Raw genomic sequence first — 23151 nt, 5'->3', positions numbered from 1 at the left:
ATCCCTAGTTGATATTATTTTTAGATATAGGTTCTCCACTCTCTAGTCGCCTTTTGCCAACATAGGGACTCCACTCCCTAGTTCAGATTTTAGACATAGGGTCTCCACTCCCTAGTCTCCTTTTGCCAACATAGGGTCTCCAATCCCTAGTTGAGATTATTTGTAGACATAGGGTCTCCATTCCATAGTCACATTTTGCCAACGTAGGGTCTCTAATCCCTAGTTGAGATTATTTTTAGACATAGATCCTCCACACCCTAGTCGCCTTCTACAAACATAGGGACTCCAATCCCTAGTTGAGATTATTTTTAGACATAGGGTCTCCACTCCCTAGTCGCCTTTTGCCAACATAGGGTTTCCAATCCCTAGTTGTGATTATTTTTAGACATAGGTTCTCCACTCCCTAGTTGCCTTTTTCCAACATAGGGTCTCCAATCCCTAGTTGAGATTTTAGACATAGGGTCTCCACTCTCTAGTCTCCTTTTGCCAACATAGGGTCTCCAATCCCTAGTTGAGATTATTTTTAGACATATGTTCTCTACTCCCTAGTCGCATTTTGCCAATATAGGGTCTCCAACTCCTAGTTGTGATTATTTTTAGACATAGGGTCTCCACTCCTTTGTCGCCTTTTGCCAACATAGGGTCTCCAATCCCTAGTTGAGATTATTTTTAGGCTTAGGGTCTCCACTCCCTAGTCGCCTTTTGCCAACATAGGGTTTCCGATCCTTAGTTGAAATTATTTTTAGACATAGGGTCTCCACTCCCTAGTAGCCTTTTGTCAACATAGGGTCTACACTCCCTAGTTGAGATTATTTTTAGACATAGGGTCTCCACTCCCTAGTCGCCTTTTGCCAATATAGGATCTTCAATCCCTAGTTGAGATTATTATTAGACATAGGATCTCCACTCCCTAATCGCCTTTTGCCAACATAGGGTCTCCACTCCCTAATTGAAATTATTTTTAGACATAGGGTCTCTACTCCTTAGTCGCCTTTTGCCAACATAGGGTCTCCAATCCCTAGTTGAGATTATTTTTAGATATAGGTTCTCCACTCCCTAGTCGGTTTTTGCCAACATAGGGACTCCTATCCTAAGTTGAGATTTTAGACAGAGCGTCTCCACTCCCTAGTCGCCTTTTGCCAACATAGGGTCTCCACTCCCTAGTTGAGATTTTAGACATAGAGTCTCCACTCCCTAATCGCCTTTTGTCAACATAGGGTCTCCAATCCCTAGTTGAGATTATTTTTAGACATAGAGTCTCCACTTCCTTATCACCTTTTGCCAACATAGGGTCTCCAATACCTAGTTGAGATTATTTTTAGACATATGGTCTCCACTCCCTAGTCGCATTTTGCAAACATAGGGTCTCTAATCCCTAGTTGAGATTATTTTTAGACATAGGGCCTCCACTCCCTAGTCGCCTTCTGCCAACATAGGGTCTTTAATCCCTAGTTGAGATCATTTTAGATATAGGGTCTCCACTCTCTAGTCGCCTTTGGCCAACATAGGGTCTCCACTCCATAGTTGAGATTATTTTTGGACATAGGGTCTCCACTCCATAATTGCCTTTTGACAACATAGGGTCTTCAACCCCTAGTTGAGATTATTTTTAGACATGGGGTCTCCAATCTCTAGTCGCCTTTTGCCAACAAAGGGTCTCCACTCCCTAGTTGAGATTATTTTTAGACATAGGGTCTCTACTCCTTAGTCGCCTTTTGCCAACATAGGGTCTCCAATCCCTAGTTGATATTATTTTTAGATATAGGTTCTCCACTCTCTAGTCGCCTTTTGCCAACATAGGGACTCCACTCCCTAGTTCAGATTTTAGACATAGGGTCTCCACTCCCTAGTCGCCTTTTGCCAACATAGGGTCTCCAATCCCTAGTTGAGATTATTTGTAGACATAGGGTCTCCATTCCATAGTCACATTTTGCCAACGTAGGATCTCCAATCCCTAGTTGAGATTATTTCTAGACATAGAGCCTCCACACCCTAGTCGCCTTCTACAAACATAGGGACTCCAATCCCTAGTTGAGATTATTTTTAGACATAGGGTCTCCACTCCCTAGTCGCCTTTTGCCAACATAGGGTTTCCAATCCCTAGTTGTGATTATTTTTAGACATAGGTTCTCCACTCCCTAGTTGCCTTTTTCCAACATAGGGTCTCCAATCCCTAGTTGGGATTTTAGATATAGGGTCTCCACTCTCTAGTCTCCTTTTGCCAACATAGGGTCTCCAATCCCTAGTTGAGATTATTTTTAGACATATGTTCTCTACTCCCTAGTCGCATTTTGCCAATATAGGGTCTCCAACTCCTAGTTGTGATTATTTTTAGACATAGGGTCTCCACTCCTTTGTCGCCTTTTGCCAACATAGGGTCTCCAATCCCTAGTTGAGATTATTTTTATGCTTAGGGTCTCCACTCCCTAGTCGCCTTTTGCCAGCATAGGGTTTCCGATCCTTAGTTGAAATTATTTATAGACATACGGTCTCCACTCCCTAGTTGCCTTTTGTCAACATAGGGTCTGCACTCCCTAGTTGAGATTATTTTTAGACATAGGGTCTCCACTCCCTAGTCGCCTTTTGCCAATATAGGATCTCCAATCCCTAGTTGAGATTATTATTAGACATAGGGTCTCCACTCCCTAATCGCCTTTTGCCAACATAGGGTCTCTAATCCCTAGTTGAAATTATTTTTAGACATAGGCTCTCCACTCCCTAGTCGCCTATTGCCAACATAGGGTCTCCATTTCCTAGTTGAGATTTTAGACATAGGGTCTCCACTCCTTAGTCGCCTTTTGCCAACATAGGGTCTCAAATCCCTAGTTGAGATTATTTTTAGACATAGAGTCTCCACTCCCTAGTCACATTTTGCCAACATAGGGTCTCAAATCCCTAGTTGAGATTATTTTTAGACATAGGGCCTCCACTCCCTAGTCGCCTTCTGCCAACATAGGGTCTCCAATCCCTAGTTGAGATCATTTTAGACATAGGGTCTCCACTCCCTAGTCGCCTTTTGCCAACATAGGGTTTCCAATCCCTAGTTGTGATTATTTTTAGACTTAGATTCTCCACTCCCTAGTCGCCTTTTTCGAACATAGGGTCTCCAATCCCTAGTTGAGATTTAAGACATTGGGTCTCCACTCCCTAGTCTCCTTTTGCCAACATAGGGTCTCCAATCCCTAGTTGAGATTATTTTTAGACATAGGGTCTACACTCCCTAGTCGCATTTTGCCAATATAGGGTCTCCAACTCCTAGTTGAGATTATTTTTAGACATTGGGTCTCCATTCCTTTGTCGCCTTTTGCCAACATAGGGTCTGCAATCCCTAGTTGAGATTATTTTTAGACATATGGTCTCCACTCCCTAGTCGCCTTTTGCCAACAAAGGGTTTCTGATCCCTAGTTGAAATTATTTTTAGACATAGGGTCTCCACTCCCTAGTTGTCTTTTGCCAACATAGGGTCTGCACTCCCTAGTTGAGATTATTTTTAGACATAGGGTCTCCACTCCCTAGTCGCCTTTTGCCAATATAGTATCTCCAATCCCTAGTTGAGATTATTTTTATACATAGGGTCTCCACTCCCTAATCGCCTTTTGCCAACATAGGGTCTCCAATCCCTAGTTGAGATTATTTTTAGACATAGGATCTCCACTCCCTAGTCGCTTTTTGCCAACATAGGGTCTCCACTCCCTAGTTGAGCATAGGGTCTCCACTCCCTAGTCGCCTTTTTCCAAAATAGGGTCTCCAATCCCTAGTTGAGATTATTTTTAGACATAGGGTCTCCACTCCCTAGTCGCCTTTTGCCAACATAGGGTCTCCAATCCCTAGTTGAGACTATTTTAGATATAGGGTATCCACTCCCTAGTCGCCTTTTGCCAACATAAGGTCTCCACTTCCTAGTTGAGATTATTTTAGACATAGGGTCTCTACTCCCTTGTCGACTTTTGCCAACATAGGGTCTCCAATACCTAGTCGAGATTATTGTAGGCATAGGTTTTCCAGTCCCTAGTCGCCTTTTGCCAACATAGGGTCTCCAATCCCTAGTTGATATTATTTTTAGACATAGGGTCTCCACTCTCTAGTCGCCTTTTTTCCAACGTAGGGTCTTCAATCCCTAGTTGAGATTACTTTTAGACATAGGGTCTCCACTCCCTAGTCGCCTTTTGGCAACATAGGGTTTCCAATCCCTAGTTGAGATTATTTTTAGACATGGGTTCTCCACTCCCTAGTCGCTTTTTTCCAACATACGGTCTCCAATCCTTAGTTGAGATCTTAGACATAGGGTCTCCACTCCCTAGTCTCCTTTTGCCAACATAGGGTCTCCAATCCCTAGTTGAGATTATTTTTAGACATAGGGTCTCCACTCTCTAGTCGCATTTTGCCAATATAGGGTCTCCAACCCCTAGTTGAGATTATTTTTAGACATAGGGTCTCCACTCCTTTGTCGCCTTTTGCCAACATAGGGTCTCCAATCCTTAGTTTAGATTATTTTAGACATAAGGTCTGCACTCCCTAGTCGCCTTTTGCCAATATGGGGTCTTCATTCCCTAGTTGAGATTACTTTTAGACATAGGGTCTCCACTCCCTAGTCGCCTTTTGCCAATATAGGGTCTCCAATCCCTAGTTGATTTTTATTATAAATATAGGGATCCACCCCCTAATCTCTTTCCCAAGGATACAGAATCTTGATTTTTATTGCTTTCAAATAAAGAAATAGTTTAGATTTTAGTTACAAATAACTCATGAAATTTTCCTAGTGAAAATTGGGGCAGAAAACTTTCGTTCATTTGTTTTGGTGTCTAAGTAGGTTTTACCTCGAGGCACAGGGTTCAAGACAACCAAAAGAATGAGTTTCAGTCCAGAATAAAGAAAAGAAGAAAAAATCAAAAAAGAAGTGAACTCAAAGTGCTGAAGCGGAGAAAGATGCGGAATGCTCAAGATATGATTGAAGTCAAAAGTTTCGCATGTCCCGCCTTGATCCAAAGCTGAATAATGAACCAGCGGTTACAGCTGACGAGCATCAAGATTCAGATCGGATTCTACAGCAAGAACTAACCAAGACTAAAGATCAAGCTTCAGAAGATTTATAGATAGGAATCTTGTAACTCGTAGTTGATAGGCTTAGCTAGTTTAGATTTTTATTTTTTATTTTGGTGTAATAAGGAGTTCAGCAAGAAGTAGCAATAGCAGCAACTGTGAAATCACAGCTTCCCGATAATCCCAGCAACCAAAACTTCCAGAACTACACTAACCTGATTATTTTATAGCCAAGGATATGTAGGCAACCTCTGAAGCAAGGTTCGGTCAAGTTCTTTTGAAAATGCTTCTCATGGAGTTTAATATGGGCAAAAATCCCTCATAATTTCTCATTTTATCTTTGCCCGAAAACCCTTCGTGTCTCCGAGTAAAGAAGGGCAGTTGTGAGCATGTGATTTTTGCCCCACATAAATTACTCCTACAGAATCCCAAAGAATTAGATTTTTCTTTTAATTGTTTGTTATTTTAGGTATTATTGTAGAATTTTTCTAATTATTTGCATTTTTTTGCATGTTTAATTTTATTTAATTCATAAAAAATACAAAAATACATTGTATTTGCATTTAGGATTTAATTTTGCATTTTAGATTAATTAGTAAATTAGTCGTTTTACAAAAATAGAAAAAATCACAAAAAATAACTCACTTTGCATTTTTTAACTTTTAATTTTTTGAATTTTATAGTTTTGCCTTCAATCTAGGAGTTATTTAATTTTTATAAATACTTTGACTAGTAATTAGCTTATTTTGGTAGATTAATTTAGTTTCAAGAACTAATTTAGGTTTTTACTTTAATTTGAAAAGAAAAGAATTTTGAAATTGAAAAGAAAAAGAAAAGAATTAGAAGAAAGGCTTGATTTTGGACCAATTTTGATTTAGCCCAAATCAAATTCCACCCCCAAACCCGGTCAATCCAGGTCCAAATCACGCCTCATTCCCAGTCCCAAATAAGACCCCTGAAACGACGTAGTATGGGAGGGATACTATGTCGTTTCGAGTTCATTTGATTAAAATTAATCCTGGCCCTCTGTCTCCGGTTCATCTAATGGTTTTAAACATTTTCCCCAATTCGATTAAATCTGACCGAAATCCTTAGAGACAACCTAGTCCAAACCCTTTTTCTGTCTCTCGTCTCTCTCATTGAACCCTAGCGCCGCCTGAAGAATTCCGCCATTTTCACCGGCAAAACAACTCCAAATCCTCTCCAAACTTCGACCATATAAACCTCATTCATCCCTGATTCCTAAGCTACCCCCATATCCTTCCAGACCTTCACCAAATAGAGCCAATCTTTGATCTGAAAAGGAAAAGCAGAAGGCAAAGAAAATCATCTGAATTTTTCAAGTTTTGACAAGTGACTAAGAGTCGAAACTGGCCTTGCTCGTTTGTTCTTAACAAGAACACGTGATTGAGGCCAATTTCGGCTCAAAATCAAAAAAATATCAGAGTTCTTTCAAGACATGTTCGTTTGCTGTCTTCTATAGGTACCCTCGTTCTTTTATTTTTTCCGTTCTTTTGTTCTTCTCCCCGTCTTCATCTCCTTTTGTTTCATCTTTTCTTTTCTTTATTATTTTTTCGCTTTTGAATCAGTTTCTGTTTGCATGATTAGAATGAGAGCATGTTTAGTTGCGTTATTTTTAATTCTCATGTTTAGTTTTAATTAGTTCTTTTTCTTTTGTTTTAGTTTCATTTCAAAAGTTGTCTGATTTTGCAACCCCCTTTGGCCTGAATTTTGGGTGGGTTTATTTTAAATTATGAACTGGATTTGGGTTCTGTAAATCAGAAACCCAAAGAAAGGGGGTCAGTCCGGGTTTGGCAAAGTCGAGGTTTTGTTTATTGGGTCGATTTGACCCATATGGTCTTCTGAAGTAAAAACAGAGGATTTTAAGGGTAGTCTAGGGATTTTAAGTAAGAGAATCTCTTATAACTGATTTAGGAAATTTCCTGGAAGGTGGAAAAAGGACTGACCTAGCAAACAAGTTAGAATTTCAGGGTTTAGCTTGCAAAAACAAAAATTTAAAAAGGAGTAATAGGCAAAATCTAAACCATTTTCTACTGCCCTAAGAAACCTTTATAAAAGGCCTGTTACTTAATTCTCAAGTGAGATTTTGGAGAATTTAATACTAAACACTGAAAAACGGTCGAGTTTTAAAAACTTTGAAAGAACACTGAAATTCCCTGCATTTCTTTGGTCAAAATTGGTTTAATTCTGCCCTAAAACATCATAGTTAATCAGAGTTTTTGAAAACTCCAAAGATTGGTGTTCATATGGGTTCTATATTGGTTTGAAGAAATTGGTTTTGTTTGGTATTGCTGGGTTGTTAAGCTGGTTCTGCTGCTGCTGCTAACTCCTCGTTTCTCTTTGTTTTTCTATTGCATTCCAGGTACTTCTCGAACTATGGTTAACATATGAAGTGTAATATGTAAATGAAGACACATGATGAAAACCATGTGTGCTGCTGAATTCTTGTTTCCCTTTTTCTCCATTTTATTCATGTTTATAATAACTTAATTTTATGTGTACTCTATTAGCCTTTCTTATGTTATGGATGTGGTATCTTAGTATTAAATTGAAATTCAAGCTCTCTGAGTCTCTTGTTTAGTGTTTAGTTTTGTTTAAACTTGCTATGGATGAGGGAAAATGCTCCTGTTTGTTTGCAGTAGCAGTTAAGCTTATGTTGAATCATTTTGGTCTGTGTTTGAGTCTTATCTTAATTTGCCTTGGTGTTTAGATTCAGGATTGTCCAATGTCAATTTCATAAGGTTCTGTTATTATGGTGTGTGTCGAGAAGGTTTAATTAAGGTTCTGAATTTCATACCATTGTTTTTTAAGCTAGTTTGGGATTAAATTAAGGTTGAATGGATGTACAGTTTTGTGTTGTTTATGTCATTAATGCAATTGAACTCAAACAATGTTTTTCTTTAAAAATGCAATATAGTTTAGTAGTGCCCAAGGCCTTTTAGCATGTTGCTGAGTATTGATGAAATTTAATTAGGCTCAAATGGTATTTTTGAGTTTAAACGTTGGCTGCTCTTCTTTGATTGGACTCGATCTTGAGTCCATGTTCTTCAGCATTTGCCTTTCATCAGATTTGGGTTCCCTTTGGGCCTAGACATTGAGGCACTGTGAAAAAATGGGAGCTCCAGGCCCTATTGTGCCTGGGCTTGCTCTTTCGAACCCACTTCTTCACTTAATTGCTGCTGAGGCCTTGTCCATAACAGGCTTGCTTCCAAAAGCTGAAAGCCCAACGTTCCTCTATTATTAACAGTCGTGCCAACAATAATTTCAAATTGAGTTTGTTTTAGAATAATTCTTTTATTTAAGTTGAGGTGTGCCATATTAAACAATACCAAGAGTTTATGGCCCTCATAATTTAAAAGCAAGAAATCATTCGAGCAATTAGATTTGAGGAGTCCCATATTAAGCAAGCAATAATCCATGGCCCTCAAAAGATTAGTTCAAACACCCTTTAAAATTAGACTTGAGGTGTGCCATAAGCAAAAAATTAGATAACCCATGACCCTCGGATAATTAATAATAACTCTTTTAAAATTGAGGCGTGCCATTATTAAATTTTCCATGGCCTTCGCAAACTTTGTTTTAAATTCAAAATTTCGTAGTTTGCTTTAGGCGCGTTGTTTAAATTAATTTCCTTTATTAATTAAATTTGGGTGTGCATTTCATATGACCCAATTTCAATTCTCAACAACGTTAAATAAAATGTGTCGTGGATCGCGGGTGAATTTCATGTGGTGTGGTTCAAGGCGTGTTTTAAATAACGTTGAATCTTCCTAAAAATAATTAAAAGCGGTTAATAAGTTAAAATGTACCATAGGTTAAAACGTGTAATAAATCAGATAATAGGACAATTATAATAGTTTAAGCGACCGTGCTAGAACCACGGAATCCGAGAATGCCTAACACCTTTTCCCGGGTTAATAGAATTCCTTACTTAGAATTTCTGGTTCGTAGACTTTTTAAAAATAAAGTCAAAATTTTCTCGATTTGGGATTTTAAAATAAACCGGTGACTTGGGACACCAAATAAACTATTCCAAGTGGAGACTCTGATAAAATAAATTAAATAATCCCATTTTGAATAATGTCACTTTAATTGGAAAAACTCCCTTATATTACCCTCTCGGGTGGTAAAAAGGAGGTGTGACATATACAATTCTGAATGGTTTAAATCAGGTCGTGCTTGAGTTCAACACATTAATGGGTGGTAGTCTCCCACTTGATTTCCTTGTATTGTAGACTGGCCTAGCATAGTCTCCCTATGATCGCCCATGCCTGGCTTTAACAATCTCAAGTCGATCTTCCACCAGTGGGAAATTTAAGTTGATCCTCTAGTTTCCAGCATCATTTACGGTTGTGTCGCCTACCAAATATGCATCCGTAAAAAAGTTGCCTCTTTGGCAGCTGCATGTCTCGCAACTGCATCGTGTTGACCTTGTTTCTTCTCACCTTGAGTAGAGGAATTATTCCATAGAAGATGAGGAGTTCATGACAGATAAATTCAAAGCACTAGAAAACATTACAACCAACTTTACCAAACTTCTGTATGAATCGATGATTGATTGATGAAAATTGATGAAACCTTGTGTCTTGAAGCCTCCAAAGCTCTCTTAATCCCCTTAGGTCAAAAATCCTATCATAAACGTGTTTTCCATGTATTTATACCGTGTAAGAATGACATTGGACTAAAATACCCTTAATGAAGTGATTTGCAAAATTTGACAACGAAAATGGCTTGCCGCATCGCGTGTCGCATCACCCTGTGCGACATGCCAAGAGGCTATTTCAGCCAACTTGATTTTTGTCCCCTTGATGCTAAATTCCCCTACATCGATGCCTGAGGCGATCCATGGTTCTTAGGCCAATTATCCAGCTTCTTAGTTTTTTTTTAAATTTTTCGTAATCATACTTGGTCCTCCCGAATTCGAACCCAATCTAATTTATTAGATTCTACTCAGACGTTGAAGCCAAATTATCTGTTTTAGCTCCAAAAATATTCCTTAGCTCAAAATTAAGTTCTACTCAATGAAATACGCGTAATAAATATCAAATACTCATATTCACACTCAAACACAACTACAGTGAAGTTAATAGAAGATGAAATTTCCAAAAAATCTTTATTTCTAACCTACCATCATGCCTTAGTTTCTTGAATGTTTTATATCACTAGTAACTTTTTCTCGCTATTTTTAGTAACATGACTTAATGATTAAGTATCGATAAGTAATGCCTAAATATAGTTCATTTATGTAGTTCTCTCTTCTTTTTAATAAATTAAAACAGAAGAAGTAATAACAATCACCTAAACTAAAGATATTAAGCCCAATAATTGGCTTCTAAGATCACTGATGACACACATTTACTTTAATCATAAGTTGTACAACGTAGGTACCTCTAAAATAACATGAAGAAAAATAAAAAAAACCTCTAGAATTACGGTACCTTTAACTAGAAATTGCTTTGACGAGACCATAATAAGCCATAAAGGGTGGAATAATAAATTACCAAAAAAGGGTGTATTATTAATAGAATTAAGCTAGCATCGTAACCCTAAAGTATGAATTAGGTTGAAAACTTGAACTAAGTTAACCAGTATGGGAGTAGAGTATATATATGTTTGTGTTTCACATATTCAAGAGTGAATAATTATTGTTCAATTGAGTAACAGATATGCAAATATTAATTCGAATAGTACAATTAACCTCTTAGCTATTAAACTGTCCTTTTAAATACCGAATGTAGTATTCTTAAATTTAGAGATCTCATAATGACCTGTGAAAGAACTAAGTGGACTAGAGTGAAAGTAGAAGCAACCAATATGGACCAAAGATTCAAAATTACCTAACTATAGAGGACCAAAGCTGAAAGCCCAAAAACCGGAAACGACGTCGTTAGTTATGTCAACAGAAAGGGCAAAGAACTGAACTCACTAATAGAGTAATAGGTGAACAAAGATTGTATTCAATACCCTGAGCTGAGAGGACTCGGAAAACTTAGAAGAACATTTAGAGAAGATGGTGAAAGTTGCGACGTTCTTTGCAATGTCTTTAGGTGCCTTCGCTTTCTGGCAAACTATGGACAAAATCCATGTATGGATCGCTCTCCATCAGGATGAGAAGGTAATTTCCAAAACCCTAATTTTGTGTTTGTGCTTCCTTTGTTGAAATGAACCTCCCTAATCCTAATTGGGTTCTTTTCCTTTTGTGAGGAAATGAACTCAGAATTATATATGGTCTTTTTGGATTTTGGGCTTTTCTCGATCTGGATCGTAATTGGTTTCTTGAAGTCATAAATTAAGGATGCTGGTATTGTTGCTCTGAAATTTGTAAAAGTGCAGATTTTTCTGACATTCAGATGTATGGTATTTTTAGAGGATTTCATTAAATTATTGTTGGTGTTTTTGGAGAGGATACTCATAGTTTAGATGGTTAGTAGGACCAGTGTACCTAAGAAGGCCGGCCGCCTAAGAATGTTATCCTCTTCCTTCTAGGGGAACCTAGATAAAAACCTCAGGAATTTGGAGAATTAGTATATCTGAATGTTAAGCTGTTATCTTCTGCAAGCTATTGTAACATTAAACTTATCAGTCATTCCATGAAACTATGGGCAGAGTGATACACCAAGACTTAGCAATGCTACTGTAGTAACAATGGATCAGTTTGGAAGTGATTGATACCTAGTAGACCTACATCATAGGTCATATTCTTGCTAAGATGATTGATGAAAATTTATAGGGAGAGGAAGAATGATTGACACATGGAATTCATTGACCTAGAATTGTGCTCAAGCTGGCCTAAACACCACTATTATTTAAAGTGCTTTGGTGGGTGCTGAGGAAGAAAAGAATTCATATTTAATATATAAATGTTGTAAAGGATACGTTCTGTCACACGTGTGAGCATTGTGGCAGGAGGGATAAGAGAATTTCTCATACATATTTAATATATAAATGTTGTAAAGGATACGTTCTGTCACACGTGTGAGCATTGTGGTAGGAGGGATAAGAGAATTTCTCATAACCCGTGGTTTTCACTAGGGTGTTGGTGTGTGTTGTGTGATGACAATGTTATGTTAATTGACACAACTAGTGAGCTTGTTGCCCAAAAGTTTGAACTGTGGAGAAACAATTCAAGTTTGATGACGATGTTGTGTTAATCTGGAAAGAAAAGGTTTCAAGATAAGTAGAAGTAAGATAGGATATATGTAGCACAAGTTTTGGTCAATATAGACAAGTGAAATCGAGGTGAGATTATATGGGATTGTTTTGCCTAAATATGAATAATTTATATATATGGCCTCAATGCTCCACGAGAATTGTATGATAGATATGATGTGCGACATAGAATTAAGATAGGATGGTTGAAATAGAAAAGTGCTATTGGAGTATTATGCGATAAAAAAGATACTCATGGAGGTGAATGGCTAGTCCTATAAAATGGATACAGAGCCAACAAGAGCCAACAATGTTATATTGTAGTAGTCCTCTAAGATCCGACATATTCGTAAGACGAGTTACGCAAAAATTCAAATATTAAGATGGGTGTGCTATTATACAAGTTTAGAAATAATCACATTCAACAGAGAGGGTGCAAGTAGCACAAATAGAAGATAAAATGCGTGGTGGTCACTTGAGACCTTCGGAGGCACCGATCTATATGCATGAGACCATACACATCCATGCAAATTTATAAAAGATACAAAACAATGGAAGTAAAAGATCCATGTAAGTGATATAAACTAGATGAACATAAGACTTATTCTTGTTGGAACGCTCACATTAGTCCAATATTTGCTTGGTTCATCTTAATCTTGTTGAAGGATTTGTATGTCAATACAAAATGTAGAAAAACATATGGGACTCGTGAACCTTATTTATTACATATTGGAGTGAGAGGAGTCTAAATAGAGCGAAATGGATAGTGACGATTCATATAGATTATAGCCAATCCCAACTACGTCGGATTGAGCTTAATAGTTGTTTTTGTTGTTGTATAATAATAACCATGCATGACTCTTTAAATGCTTGTCGTCCTATAATTCTTTTTATTGGTTTCTTGAGCTTATCAATTTTACATATTTTAAGGATTCATGTTGTATTGTATCCCTGAATTTTTGGGAAGTGTAGAATTTCTAACGTTCAGATTATGGGTTCTTTAACTGAAAGTTTGGTAACTTTTACCTTATAAATAAAATTTTTGTGTTAATAATGAAATCAAATGCTAGAATGTCTTGAAGCACACCTGTGTTAATGCTCAATTCCTCTCTAAGTGTCTTGTTGGTGTCTTCAATGATACCTTTAATATAAGCCCCAATCCGGAAGTGATTCAAAAGTAGTTTATAAATAGGTGGAAAGTCACGGCAGGTCTCAAAGTTACTCAAATAAACCATAGCACGTTCCTACTTGATTTTCCCTCGAAGCAAGAGGCGCTTCGCATTAAAGCCGACGACTGGTTCTGGAACGGTAGACACCTCTCTCGATTGGTGGTCTCCAATGTCGGGTATGGACATGGCTATCAGAAAAGAAAAGCATACTTGGGTAAAAGCTTTTGGGATTCCACTTCACGCATGGTCTCAAGATTTTTTCACCATCATCGACGATCTTTGTGGTAGCTTTATAGTCATTAATGAAGATACAAAGAGAAGAATTCATCTGTTCTGGGCCCGAATCTGTGTCAGAAACATTGCCAACAATCTTCCTCGTATTCTAGAATTACCAGTGGGTGAATGGATGTATGAAATTTCGATAATAGCATATGCTCATGTCGCTCATGTCAAACTGAAGAAATCCGGCAATTGAACTTCGGCTCCGGTGATAGTTCTATTTCGATGGCAAAGGAAAAAGCTGTTATAGAGATGACTGATGGGTCAGACCCCTCGAGCCAACGGTAACTTATTCCAACCCCATAACCAGCACGTGGGGGGTCACGCGACTACTTTAAATTCAAATAAAGGGGTTGTAAAACAAGGTGAAAAATTCGTGGGCCTTTCAAAATTTTTGGGCCAGCACACAAAAAGATATCATGATGAACGAGACCCAAAAAAAATGGCATTATGATGAAGGAGGCCCAAAAAAGAAGAAAGGACATTTAAAGAGGAGTCGACCCAAAACTTATTAGAAAGGAAAAAGAGTTTTTGCCAGCCCAATGGATAATAAGGCCAAGGATTTATCTGAGGCCCCAATCTTAATTTAAGAGATTATTCCAGAACATCCCCATAGCTCTCTTATGCATGATGCTCTCCAAACTGCTATAGGAGACCCCAACTTGAGCTTAGATGCTGACGACGAGGCTGACCCTCCAACAAATTTCAGAATCATGTTTCACCAACCAAATTTGATGTCACAACCACTACAGGTTTTAGGATTATGAATTTGTTTTCTCCTCTTCATCACTTTCTGTACTACTCCCATGGCATGAGAAGCGGTCAACTTCAACAATGGTGCTCGAACTGGCAGTGATAGATACATCAAGGTGGACAAAGCTAGTAATGGTGAAGGCATGCAAGGCTTTTGGGGTGAATGTTGTAGGATTTGAACACGAGCTGTTTGACATCATCTTAAGAATGAGGAAAGAAGGCAGATTCAGCTAAAACACTCTAAAACTTATCAAATTTAGCTAAAAAACCCAGTAAGAAGAAGGGGAACCGAAATTAACAAGCTGAAATGTGGGATCAATTATGAAAGGTTGAACAAAAGAGATAGTGGGAGGCATTACAAGGCTTTTTCTGAATGAAGCTCAAAATTTTAAGCTGGAATGTGAATGGGTTGAATGATAGCAGTAAAAGGGGTATTCTTAGCTCATTGGTTCGCAAGTGGAAGATCAATATTCTTTGCTTACAAGAAACAAAAATGGAGGAATGGTCTGTTAATCTCTCCAGATAGATTTGTGGTACCAGAAGGGTTGATTGGGCAGAGCTTAAGTCATGTGGTATCAAAGGGGCATCATAATCCGTAGATAAAAGATATTGGAATTGTTTGGAGGTACACCAGGGAACTTTTTCTATTTTAAGCATATTGGAGAGCACAAAAGAAGACTTCAGATGGTGCTTTACAGGGATTTATGGTCCTCACACCAATGAGGAAAGAAAGGAAATGTGGAATGAATTGGCTGCATCAGGGGTATCTGGAGTGAGAATTGGGTGATAGGGGGAGACTTTATTGTTGGCTGATATGAAAATGAAAAGCACAACTGCATTAGAAGATCCAGAGCAACGAGGGGTTTCTCTGAAATCATTCAAGACTTGGGCATTATTGACTTACCTCTCCAAGGTGCCTTCTACACATGGTCTGGGATAAAGGGGGATAAGACATTTTTCAGCCATCTAGAATAGATAGATTTCTTATATCCCTAGAGTGGAATGAATGCTGTAAGGATGTGAAACAGATTGCCCTTCAAGGGTTTTTTCTGATCATTAACCTTTACTTCTGGAGAGTGGGGACTGGGAGGTGAATCCATCTTACTTCAAATTTAAGAACATGTGGTTAAAAGTAGATAGATTCATGGAGAATATTGAAGAGTGGTGGAATAGCTATGCCATACATGGGAGTCCAGACTATATTCTAATTCAAAAATTGAGACTATTGAAGAAAGACATTCTCGGCTGGAATAAGTAAGTCTTTGGCAATGTTGAGTCAAGAAAGAGCAAAGTTTTAGATGAACCTTTAGTGTTGGAACAAGTCACTGAGAATAGGGTTCAAGTTGAAGAGGAAAAAAACAAAATGTTAGCTTTAAAATTAGAGTTGGAGCAGATAGCAAAAGCTGAGGAGATATGATGGAGACAGAAGTCCAGGTGCCTATGGCTCAAAGAAGGAGATAGGAACACCAAATATTTTCAGTGGATTGTGAACTCCCGTAGAAGAAACAATTGCATTGACAGGCTTTTGGTTGATTATGAGATTATTGAAGATAAGGAGCAGATAAAAGGGGAAGTTTTGGATTTTTACCAACAATTATACACCAAGTCTAAACAATGGAGACCCACAACTAGTCTTGATGATCTGGAAAGAATACCAGAAGAAGACAAAGCATGGTTGGAAATTCCTTTTGAGGAGGAGGAGGTTCTTTCTACTATTAAAGCATGCTCTCCAGATAAAGCCCAGGCCAGATGGTTACAACAACATACCAGTATTATCCCACACAGTGGGATCTGGGGAAGGTAGTGTGTGCACAGACCTTAACCGTACCAATGCATTTTTCCAGGAAGCATGGTTGATCATTAAGGAAGAGGTGATGGCTGCCCTGAATTTCTTTCATCATAACTATCGTATGGTGAAGTCTTGCAATGCCTCTTTCATAGCCTTAGTTCCCAAAAAGAAAGAAGCCATAGAACTCGAGAACTATAGACCGCCTGATTGGTAGTGTTTACGAGATAGCGACCAAACTACTTGCAGAAAGGCTCAAGAAAGTGGTCGGTTGTCTAGTTTTTGGACATCAGAATGCCTTTATAGAAGGCAGACAAATTACTGATGCAACTTCATTGCAAATAAGGTATTAGACTGGCATTGCCTGGTGTTTTATGCAAGCTAGATGTGGAAAAGGCCTTTGATAAGGTGAGTTGGGCATATCTACTAATTGTGCTTAGGAAGATGGGCTTTGGAAACAGGTGGATTAAATAGATGAAGTTTTGCATTACCACATTTAAATTCTCAGTACTTGTCAACATAGGGTCAGTGAGATTCTTTTCCCCTCACAAGGGACTTGGACAGGGGGACCCTTTCTCTTCTTTCCTTTTTATTTAGGCCATGGAGGGCCTTTGCAAGATGTTGGACAAAGCCAAGAAGCTCTAGTGGATTAGTGGCTTTCAAGTGGGGCTTAACTCTGGACCATCTCTCTCGGTATCTCATTTGCTTTATTCAGATGATACTCTGATCTTCTGTGGGGCTGAAAGATCCCAAGTCCTATACCTTAACCTAACTTGAATCTGTTTGAAGCTATTTGTTTGCATATTAACATGGCAAAAAGCACTATCCACCCTGTAAATGAAGTCACCAATTTGGAGGAACTAGCTTGAATTCTATGTTGTGGTATTGCTACATTACCTTCTACATACCTTGGTCTACCTCTTGAAGCAAAACATAACTCAACTGAATGTGGAATAGAGTCATTGAGAAATTTGAAAAGAAGCTAGCTTCATTGCAAAGTCAATGGGAGGAAGGCAGACATTTATCAACAGTGTGCTAGATAGCATCCCAACATACCTGATGTCCCTCATACCAATCCCCAACAAAATTGTAAAGCAGCTTGACAAGATCAGAAGAACATTTCTATGGGAAGGAGACATCAAAGTTCATAAATTTCACCTAGCCAAGTGGTTAAAGGTCACCATGCCAAAGTATTTGGGTGGCCTAGGCATCAGAGATCTTTCCATCCACAACAAATGCATGCCGATGAAGTGGCTATGGAGATAAAATCAAGAGGAGAATTCACTATGGAAAGAGGTGGTAGGGCCAAGCATGGGTTCGAGAATCATTGGTGTACTAAGTTGTCCAGGAGTCCTTATGGGGTCGGCCATGGAAGAACATTAGGAAGCTCTTTCCCAGAACTTCTATTTTAAATTGGGCAATGGCAATCACATAAAGTTCTGGAAAGAAATGGTTTGAAGGACCCATCCTGATGTTTGACTTTCCTAGCCTCTATCGGATAGCTCAGAACCAAGATTCCACTATTTCTCAAAATTGGCAAGTCAATTGTTGGTACATTCTTTTCAGGAGGGATATGCAGAACTGGGAGCTTTCACAACTTCTAAATCTGCTGCACAATTGGAAGGCTTCTTAGTCAAGGAAAATACATTTGACAATATAAGATGGGGAAGTTCCAAGGATGGCCTTTACACTGTGAAAGCAGGCTACACTCACTTTTGCTCCGCCAATGAAATTATTGATAGATGGCTGTGGAAATACATCTGGAAGACCAAAGCTACCTACCAAAATTTCCTGTTTCGGTTGGATAGCCCTAAATGAAGCATGTCTAACCCAGACAATCTCAGCAGAAGAACTTTTCAATTGGCCAACAGATTTTACATATGTTTGCAGCGGCCAGAATCCAACATGCATCTCTTTCTTCACTGCCCAGTTGCAGCAGATATCTGGTGTATGTTCTTTGCCATCTTTGGCTTAAGCGGGCCATGTCTCAGAACATTAAGGATGCCTATGGAAGCTGGTCTTCATGGAAAGTTGATAACTCCATCAGTAAAGTCTGGCGGATGATCCCTTCCTATATTTTGTGGTTTGTTTGGACAGAAAAGAATTGCAGATGTTTTGATGGGATATCAACTCCTACATACGCACTTAAGGCTAGATGTTATGCTTATATAGTTGGCAGAACTTAGCTCCTGTCAATTGCCCTATTAATCTTTTGGACTTTGTTAGCTCCTTAGCTTTAGCCTAGTTTTTGTCTGTAGAGTTGACTATGTCTTTATGTATCTCTCCTTTGTACTTCTTGCATCTTCTTGACGCCTTTAATGCAATTCTCTTACTTCATCAAAAAAGAAAGGCATATCAAGTAATAGGCAGCCCATCCAAGTGTTATGGCCTCTCTTGCATCAGCTACTGATATTGAAACTGTACCAACCTGCACCTTCTTATACTTGAAAACTAGTAACTTTTCCAGTTGCATGATCAAAATACTCACAGGATGTCCCAACAAAAACCTTGTAACAATATCCAAATATCTGCTCTGTTGGCCTTTTTGTTTGAAGGAGTATCATGCTTACAAGCTCTCAGTAGAAGACCCATGTCTGTAGGCCAACCTCCATTTTGTTTTTGAGTCCTACGTGAAGCCGAGACTGTCAATTGTCATTTTCGTATGGCTGTCGGCAGAGATATTTATCCAAAAAAAAGTCATTGGCGTAAATACTGCCCACATCGCCAGTGAGCAATTCAAATGCTAGTCAGCAATCCTCATTCCAATAGTGCAAGCCAAGAAAATAGGCTTTGATCCTTCTCACTCCTAGTCTATCACTGTGGCAAATCCACTTGAACGTGGATTAAAATGTATATAGATTTTGTCCAGAAGATAACAGTTTTGCTGTCAAGTGTCAACTATGTAGGGCTTATAGAACTGACATTATCGGTTTTGCTGCTAGCCGAAGTGTTATCTGTGTGATATATGCTCAAGTGAATGGTTCTTGAGGAGTCTTGTATTGACCGATGTGATAAGGGTTCTTTTACTACGACAGTTGGAGACTAGTCAAATGCCATATGCCCATGAGTACAACATAATTTTCTACTTTATATCAAGTTATATGCCTTTCTTTGTTTTTTTTTCTTTATCCTTCTGTTTAAAATGTTGATGACTTTATGAGTTTGGCTCACTGCAGCAAGAAAGAATGCAGAAGGAAGAGGAGATCAGAAGAATGAGAGCACAGCTAATCAGAGAAAACAAAGAGCGGGAGTCTCTTGCCTAAGCCGCCAAGAATTGCAATGCATTCAAATCAACAATTTATTTTTGCCGTCTTTTTGAATGTTTCTGGACTTCTGGTTCTATACTGAATTTCCAAAAAATTCATGGAACAATGGTCATGACTGTCTTCAATGTACTCAAAGCTTGGACCTGTCTAGCTGTATGCCGTTCATAGCAGGATTATGCTTGCACTATTAAACCTGTAGCTACTTTTAATCTGACAATAAATACCAAATTTTTTGGTTTAGTTGGAGTAAATTACGGCGAATTGCTATTTATTGGTTACTCTTGCATAAGAAGTGCATCTCATACACTTTGCTTTCACGCCCTCAATTCTTTGATGTTAAACATGGGATAGTTGCATCTTTGTGCCGCTCAAGGCTGTTAGTTTGTGCAGTTCGTGTGTTTGGTTGGTCCTGGAGACAGTTGTTGATTTTGACAAAAGGAACTGCTAATCTTGGTTTTGCACACTGTGAAGTGTGAAGGATTGTAGTATGAAAAAACATTTGCATATTGTCGGTTACATTCAGGAATGCTTCTTATCTTTTTTTTCTTTTTCTTTGTCGGCTATGCTTTGTTTGTGTCTCTGCTTGGTAACTACAGTGACTGCACTTGTTTTAGGTGAAAGATTTGATTATGAATCTACGAGAGTTCAATTTTTCCATGTATTTTGTGGAATATGGACTGGTAGTTCGTCATGAAGCAGATATTACAAGTTATTTCACTGCCCAAATCTATAAATATTTACCTGTTCCTTTACTGGCAATTCTAACTATAATTACAAGGTCTTCTTTTGGTATTGCTACAACCAGGTACTTTAATCACTAGTTGCCCCCATCTCCCTCCCACCCCCCAATCCCAATCAAAATCAAAATCAAAATATTCCTTACCCAAGTGAGAGAGTTGCATAGCCAGATGACTGACTCTTATTAGTTTGTGATGGAGGCATCGTCAATTAAACCCTGATCTTTCACTTAATCGAAGGAAAATTCGATCTGTGAACAAATGACACGTCTTGTCATTTTGAAAATCTCATGGGACATCCTAAATATAGCTGAAAGTAGGAAAAAGGATTCTTTGCGTCATTTAGGCTTGCAAGAAATCGTGTCCAACAGCCATCTAAATATATGCCAGTCGTCATTCTCTGCAAAACAAACTTAGCAAAAATAACGTGGTGACATTATTAGATAAATCACAGCCTGATATCCTATGCAAGTCTCACTTTATAGAAAAAGTAAAGGAACTTTTCCCCTTATTATCTGTTAAAGACTAACGAATTTCTAACTGATGCAAAATTGTTATCTAGGCTTACTCTATATAAAGAGCATATTAACACAGGTTATTCTCAGATCATAGTTCTAATAATCTTTTTACCTTATATTGAATTCTTCAAATTTCCCTTTTTTCAGTTTTGACAAAAAAAATGGAGTTGGGGAAGATTTTCTTAATTTCTGTTTTGTTGCCTATGGCATTTGGGCTAGTTCAGAGCTTAGAGTTCACCGAAAAAGACATAGCATCTGAAGAGAGCTTATGGGATTTGTACCAGAGATGGAGGAGCCATCACACTGTTTCTCGAGACCTAAGCGAGAAACAAAAACGTTTCAATGTATTCAAGGCGAATGTGATGCATGTTCACAAGGTGAACAAGATGGACAGGCCTTATAAATTGAAACTCAACGAGTTTGCTGATATGACCAATCATGAATTCAGAAATTTTTACAGCTCTAAGGTAAAACACTTTAGAATGCTCCATGGTAGCCGGCCTACTACCGGATTTATGCACGACAAGGCTGATAATCTGCCAGCATCCATCGATTGGAGAAAGCAAGGCGCTGTCACTGGTGTAAAGAATCAAGGCAAATGCGGTAAGTTGCTGAATTGTGTGATCATAACTATCTCAACCTTTTGTTTTAGTACATGCTAATTTATCCTCGTATATTTGCAGGTAGTTGTTGGGCATTTTCTGCAGTTGTTGGGGTTGAGGGAATAAACAAAATCAAGACTGGCCAATTAGTTTCCCTGTCTGAACAAGAGCTTGTTGATTGTGAAAAGGATAATGAAGGATGCAATGGAGGACTAATGGAAAATGCCTATGAATTCATCAAGAAAAATGGAGGAATAACAACTGAGGGGATCTATCCTTACAGAGCAAGAGACAGTCGCTGTGATTCTTCAAAGGTAGAAACATACATTTAAACAACATACTTGATATATATATGTTAACACCCAGTATCCTAGAACTGTTTTCTTTAACACCTTTTCCATCTCATCTAGATGAATTCCCCGGTGGTTAATATCGATGGACACGAAATGGTACCTACAAACGACGAGGATGCTTTGATGAAAGCTGTTGCCAACCAACCAGTATCTGTTGCTATTGATGCTAGTGGTTCCGATCTGCAGTTTTACTCTGAGGTAAAAAAAAAATTAACTTCTCAATTGAAACACAGACTGCTAACAAAACCAATCAGGATGAGATTACGTGGAAGTTTTACTAATTTTCCAAATGCATTTATGCACGTGTTGAAAATACTGTGTTCAATTGAACTCGGTAAATAAGGCTACATCGTCACGTGCCACAGCCAGAGCATTTTCTAAACATGACACACAAAACCAGATTCTTTGATGACATACTAATGTCAAATATAACCACATTTTGTAATATGTGACCAAACATTTTCCACATGACATATCCTATAAATCAATCAACTATGCGTCAACCCAACTATCCGGGCTATGTTATACGAATCTTGTATATCGATTCTGCTCTCTTTCGAGTCCATCTGATGATATACCATGTCAAATTTGAGCAGAACTTATAACATGTGAAAATGCAGGGAGTGTTCAATGGAAATTGTGGCACAGAGCTAGACCATGGGGTAGCAGTTGTGGGCTATGGAGCAACTCATGATGGAACAAAGTATTGGATAGTGAAGAACTCATGGGGGACTGGATGGGGAGAACAAGGTTATTTTAGGATGGAACGAGGCATCGATGCTGGAGAAGGACTGTGTGGCATAGCCATGGAAGCTTCATATCCACTCAAATTATCCTCGGACAATCCAAAACCAGCCCCCTCTAAGGATGAACTCTAGATATTGGTTCATGTATCTCTGCTTTAGAATATAGCATGCTATAGTATTTAGAAAGAAAATTAGGAGAGAAAAAAAGCAAGACATATATGTAATCTATCAGTTCTTTTGTATTGGATTGCATGAATAAAATGTTTCCTTCCATGGGGTTGCAAATGTTTGTAAGTTTTAGCCTTTCACTTACTTTCAACTCCATTTTGGAAAAAGAAGCACGACAAAGATTGGCTGGGCAAATTTTGGTAGTGCAATTGGTTGACTATGTGAACTTTCACCTTGTTAATGAGAGTTTAGTTTCTTACCCCTGTAATTTTCTTCCCCATTTTTCCTTCCCCTCCCCGTATGTATGGCATTTAGAGAAATCTAAAAAAGTTTGGCTTGTGAATGGGCCAATTCTATCCCGTCTATTTAGAAACCCAAACCTGAAAATGATACGATCGGGGTTAAACAAAGCAACGGAATATAGAATAACAATAACTGAATGCAAAATTAAAGATAGATCTCGATTAATGTAATGGAAATAAGTCTGAATAATCAAAACAGAGAAGGAAATCTAGAATCTAAATTGAACGTTTCAAGCAACAACCAAAGCTATTCCAATTGACC

General features: G+C 38.3%; 1 protein-coding gene across 1 annotated transcript; it reads left to right on the top strand.

The window, feature by feature from the left end:
• The first annotated feature begins 20879 nt into the window (after positions 1 to 20879).
• On the top strand, positions 20880 to 22551 carry LOC107825148 (vignain-like). The gene is given in 4 exon segments (NM_001326145.1): positions 20880 to 21321; positions 21402 to 21634; positions 21731 to 21871; positions 22294 to 22551. Coding segments are annotated over 4 exon segments (1074 nt in total).
• Positions 22552 to 23151: the final 600 nt, after the last annotated feature.

The sequence above is a fragment of the Nicotiana tabacum genome, chromosome 5 (genome assembly GCF_000715075.1).
Source record: "Nicotiana tabacum cultivar K326 chromosome 5, ASM71507v2, whole genome shotgun sequence".
Taxonomy (NCBI): Eukaryota; Viridiplantae; Streptophyta; class Magnoliopsida; order Solanales; family Solanaceae; genus Nicotiana; species Nicotiana tabacum.
The sequence above is the reverse complement of the archived record's forward strand: the minus strand, read 5'-3'. Positions and strand labels throughout refer to the sequence as shown.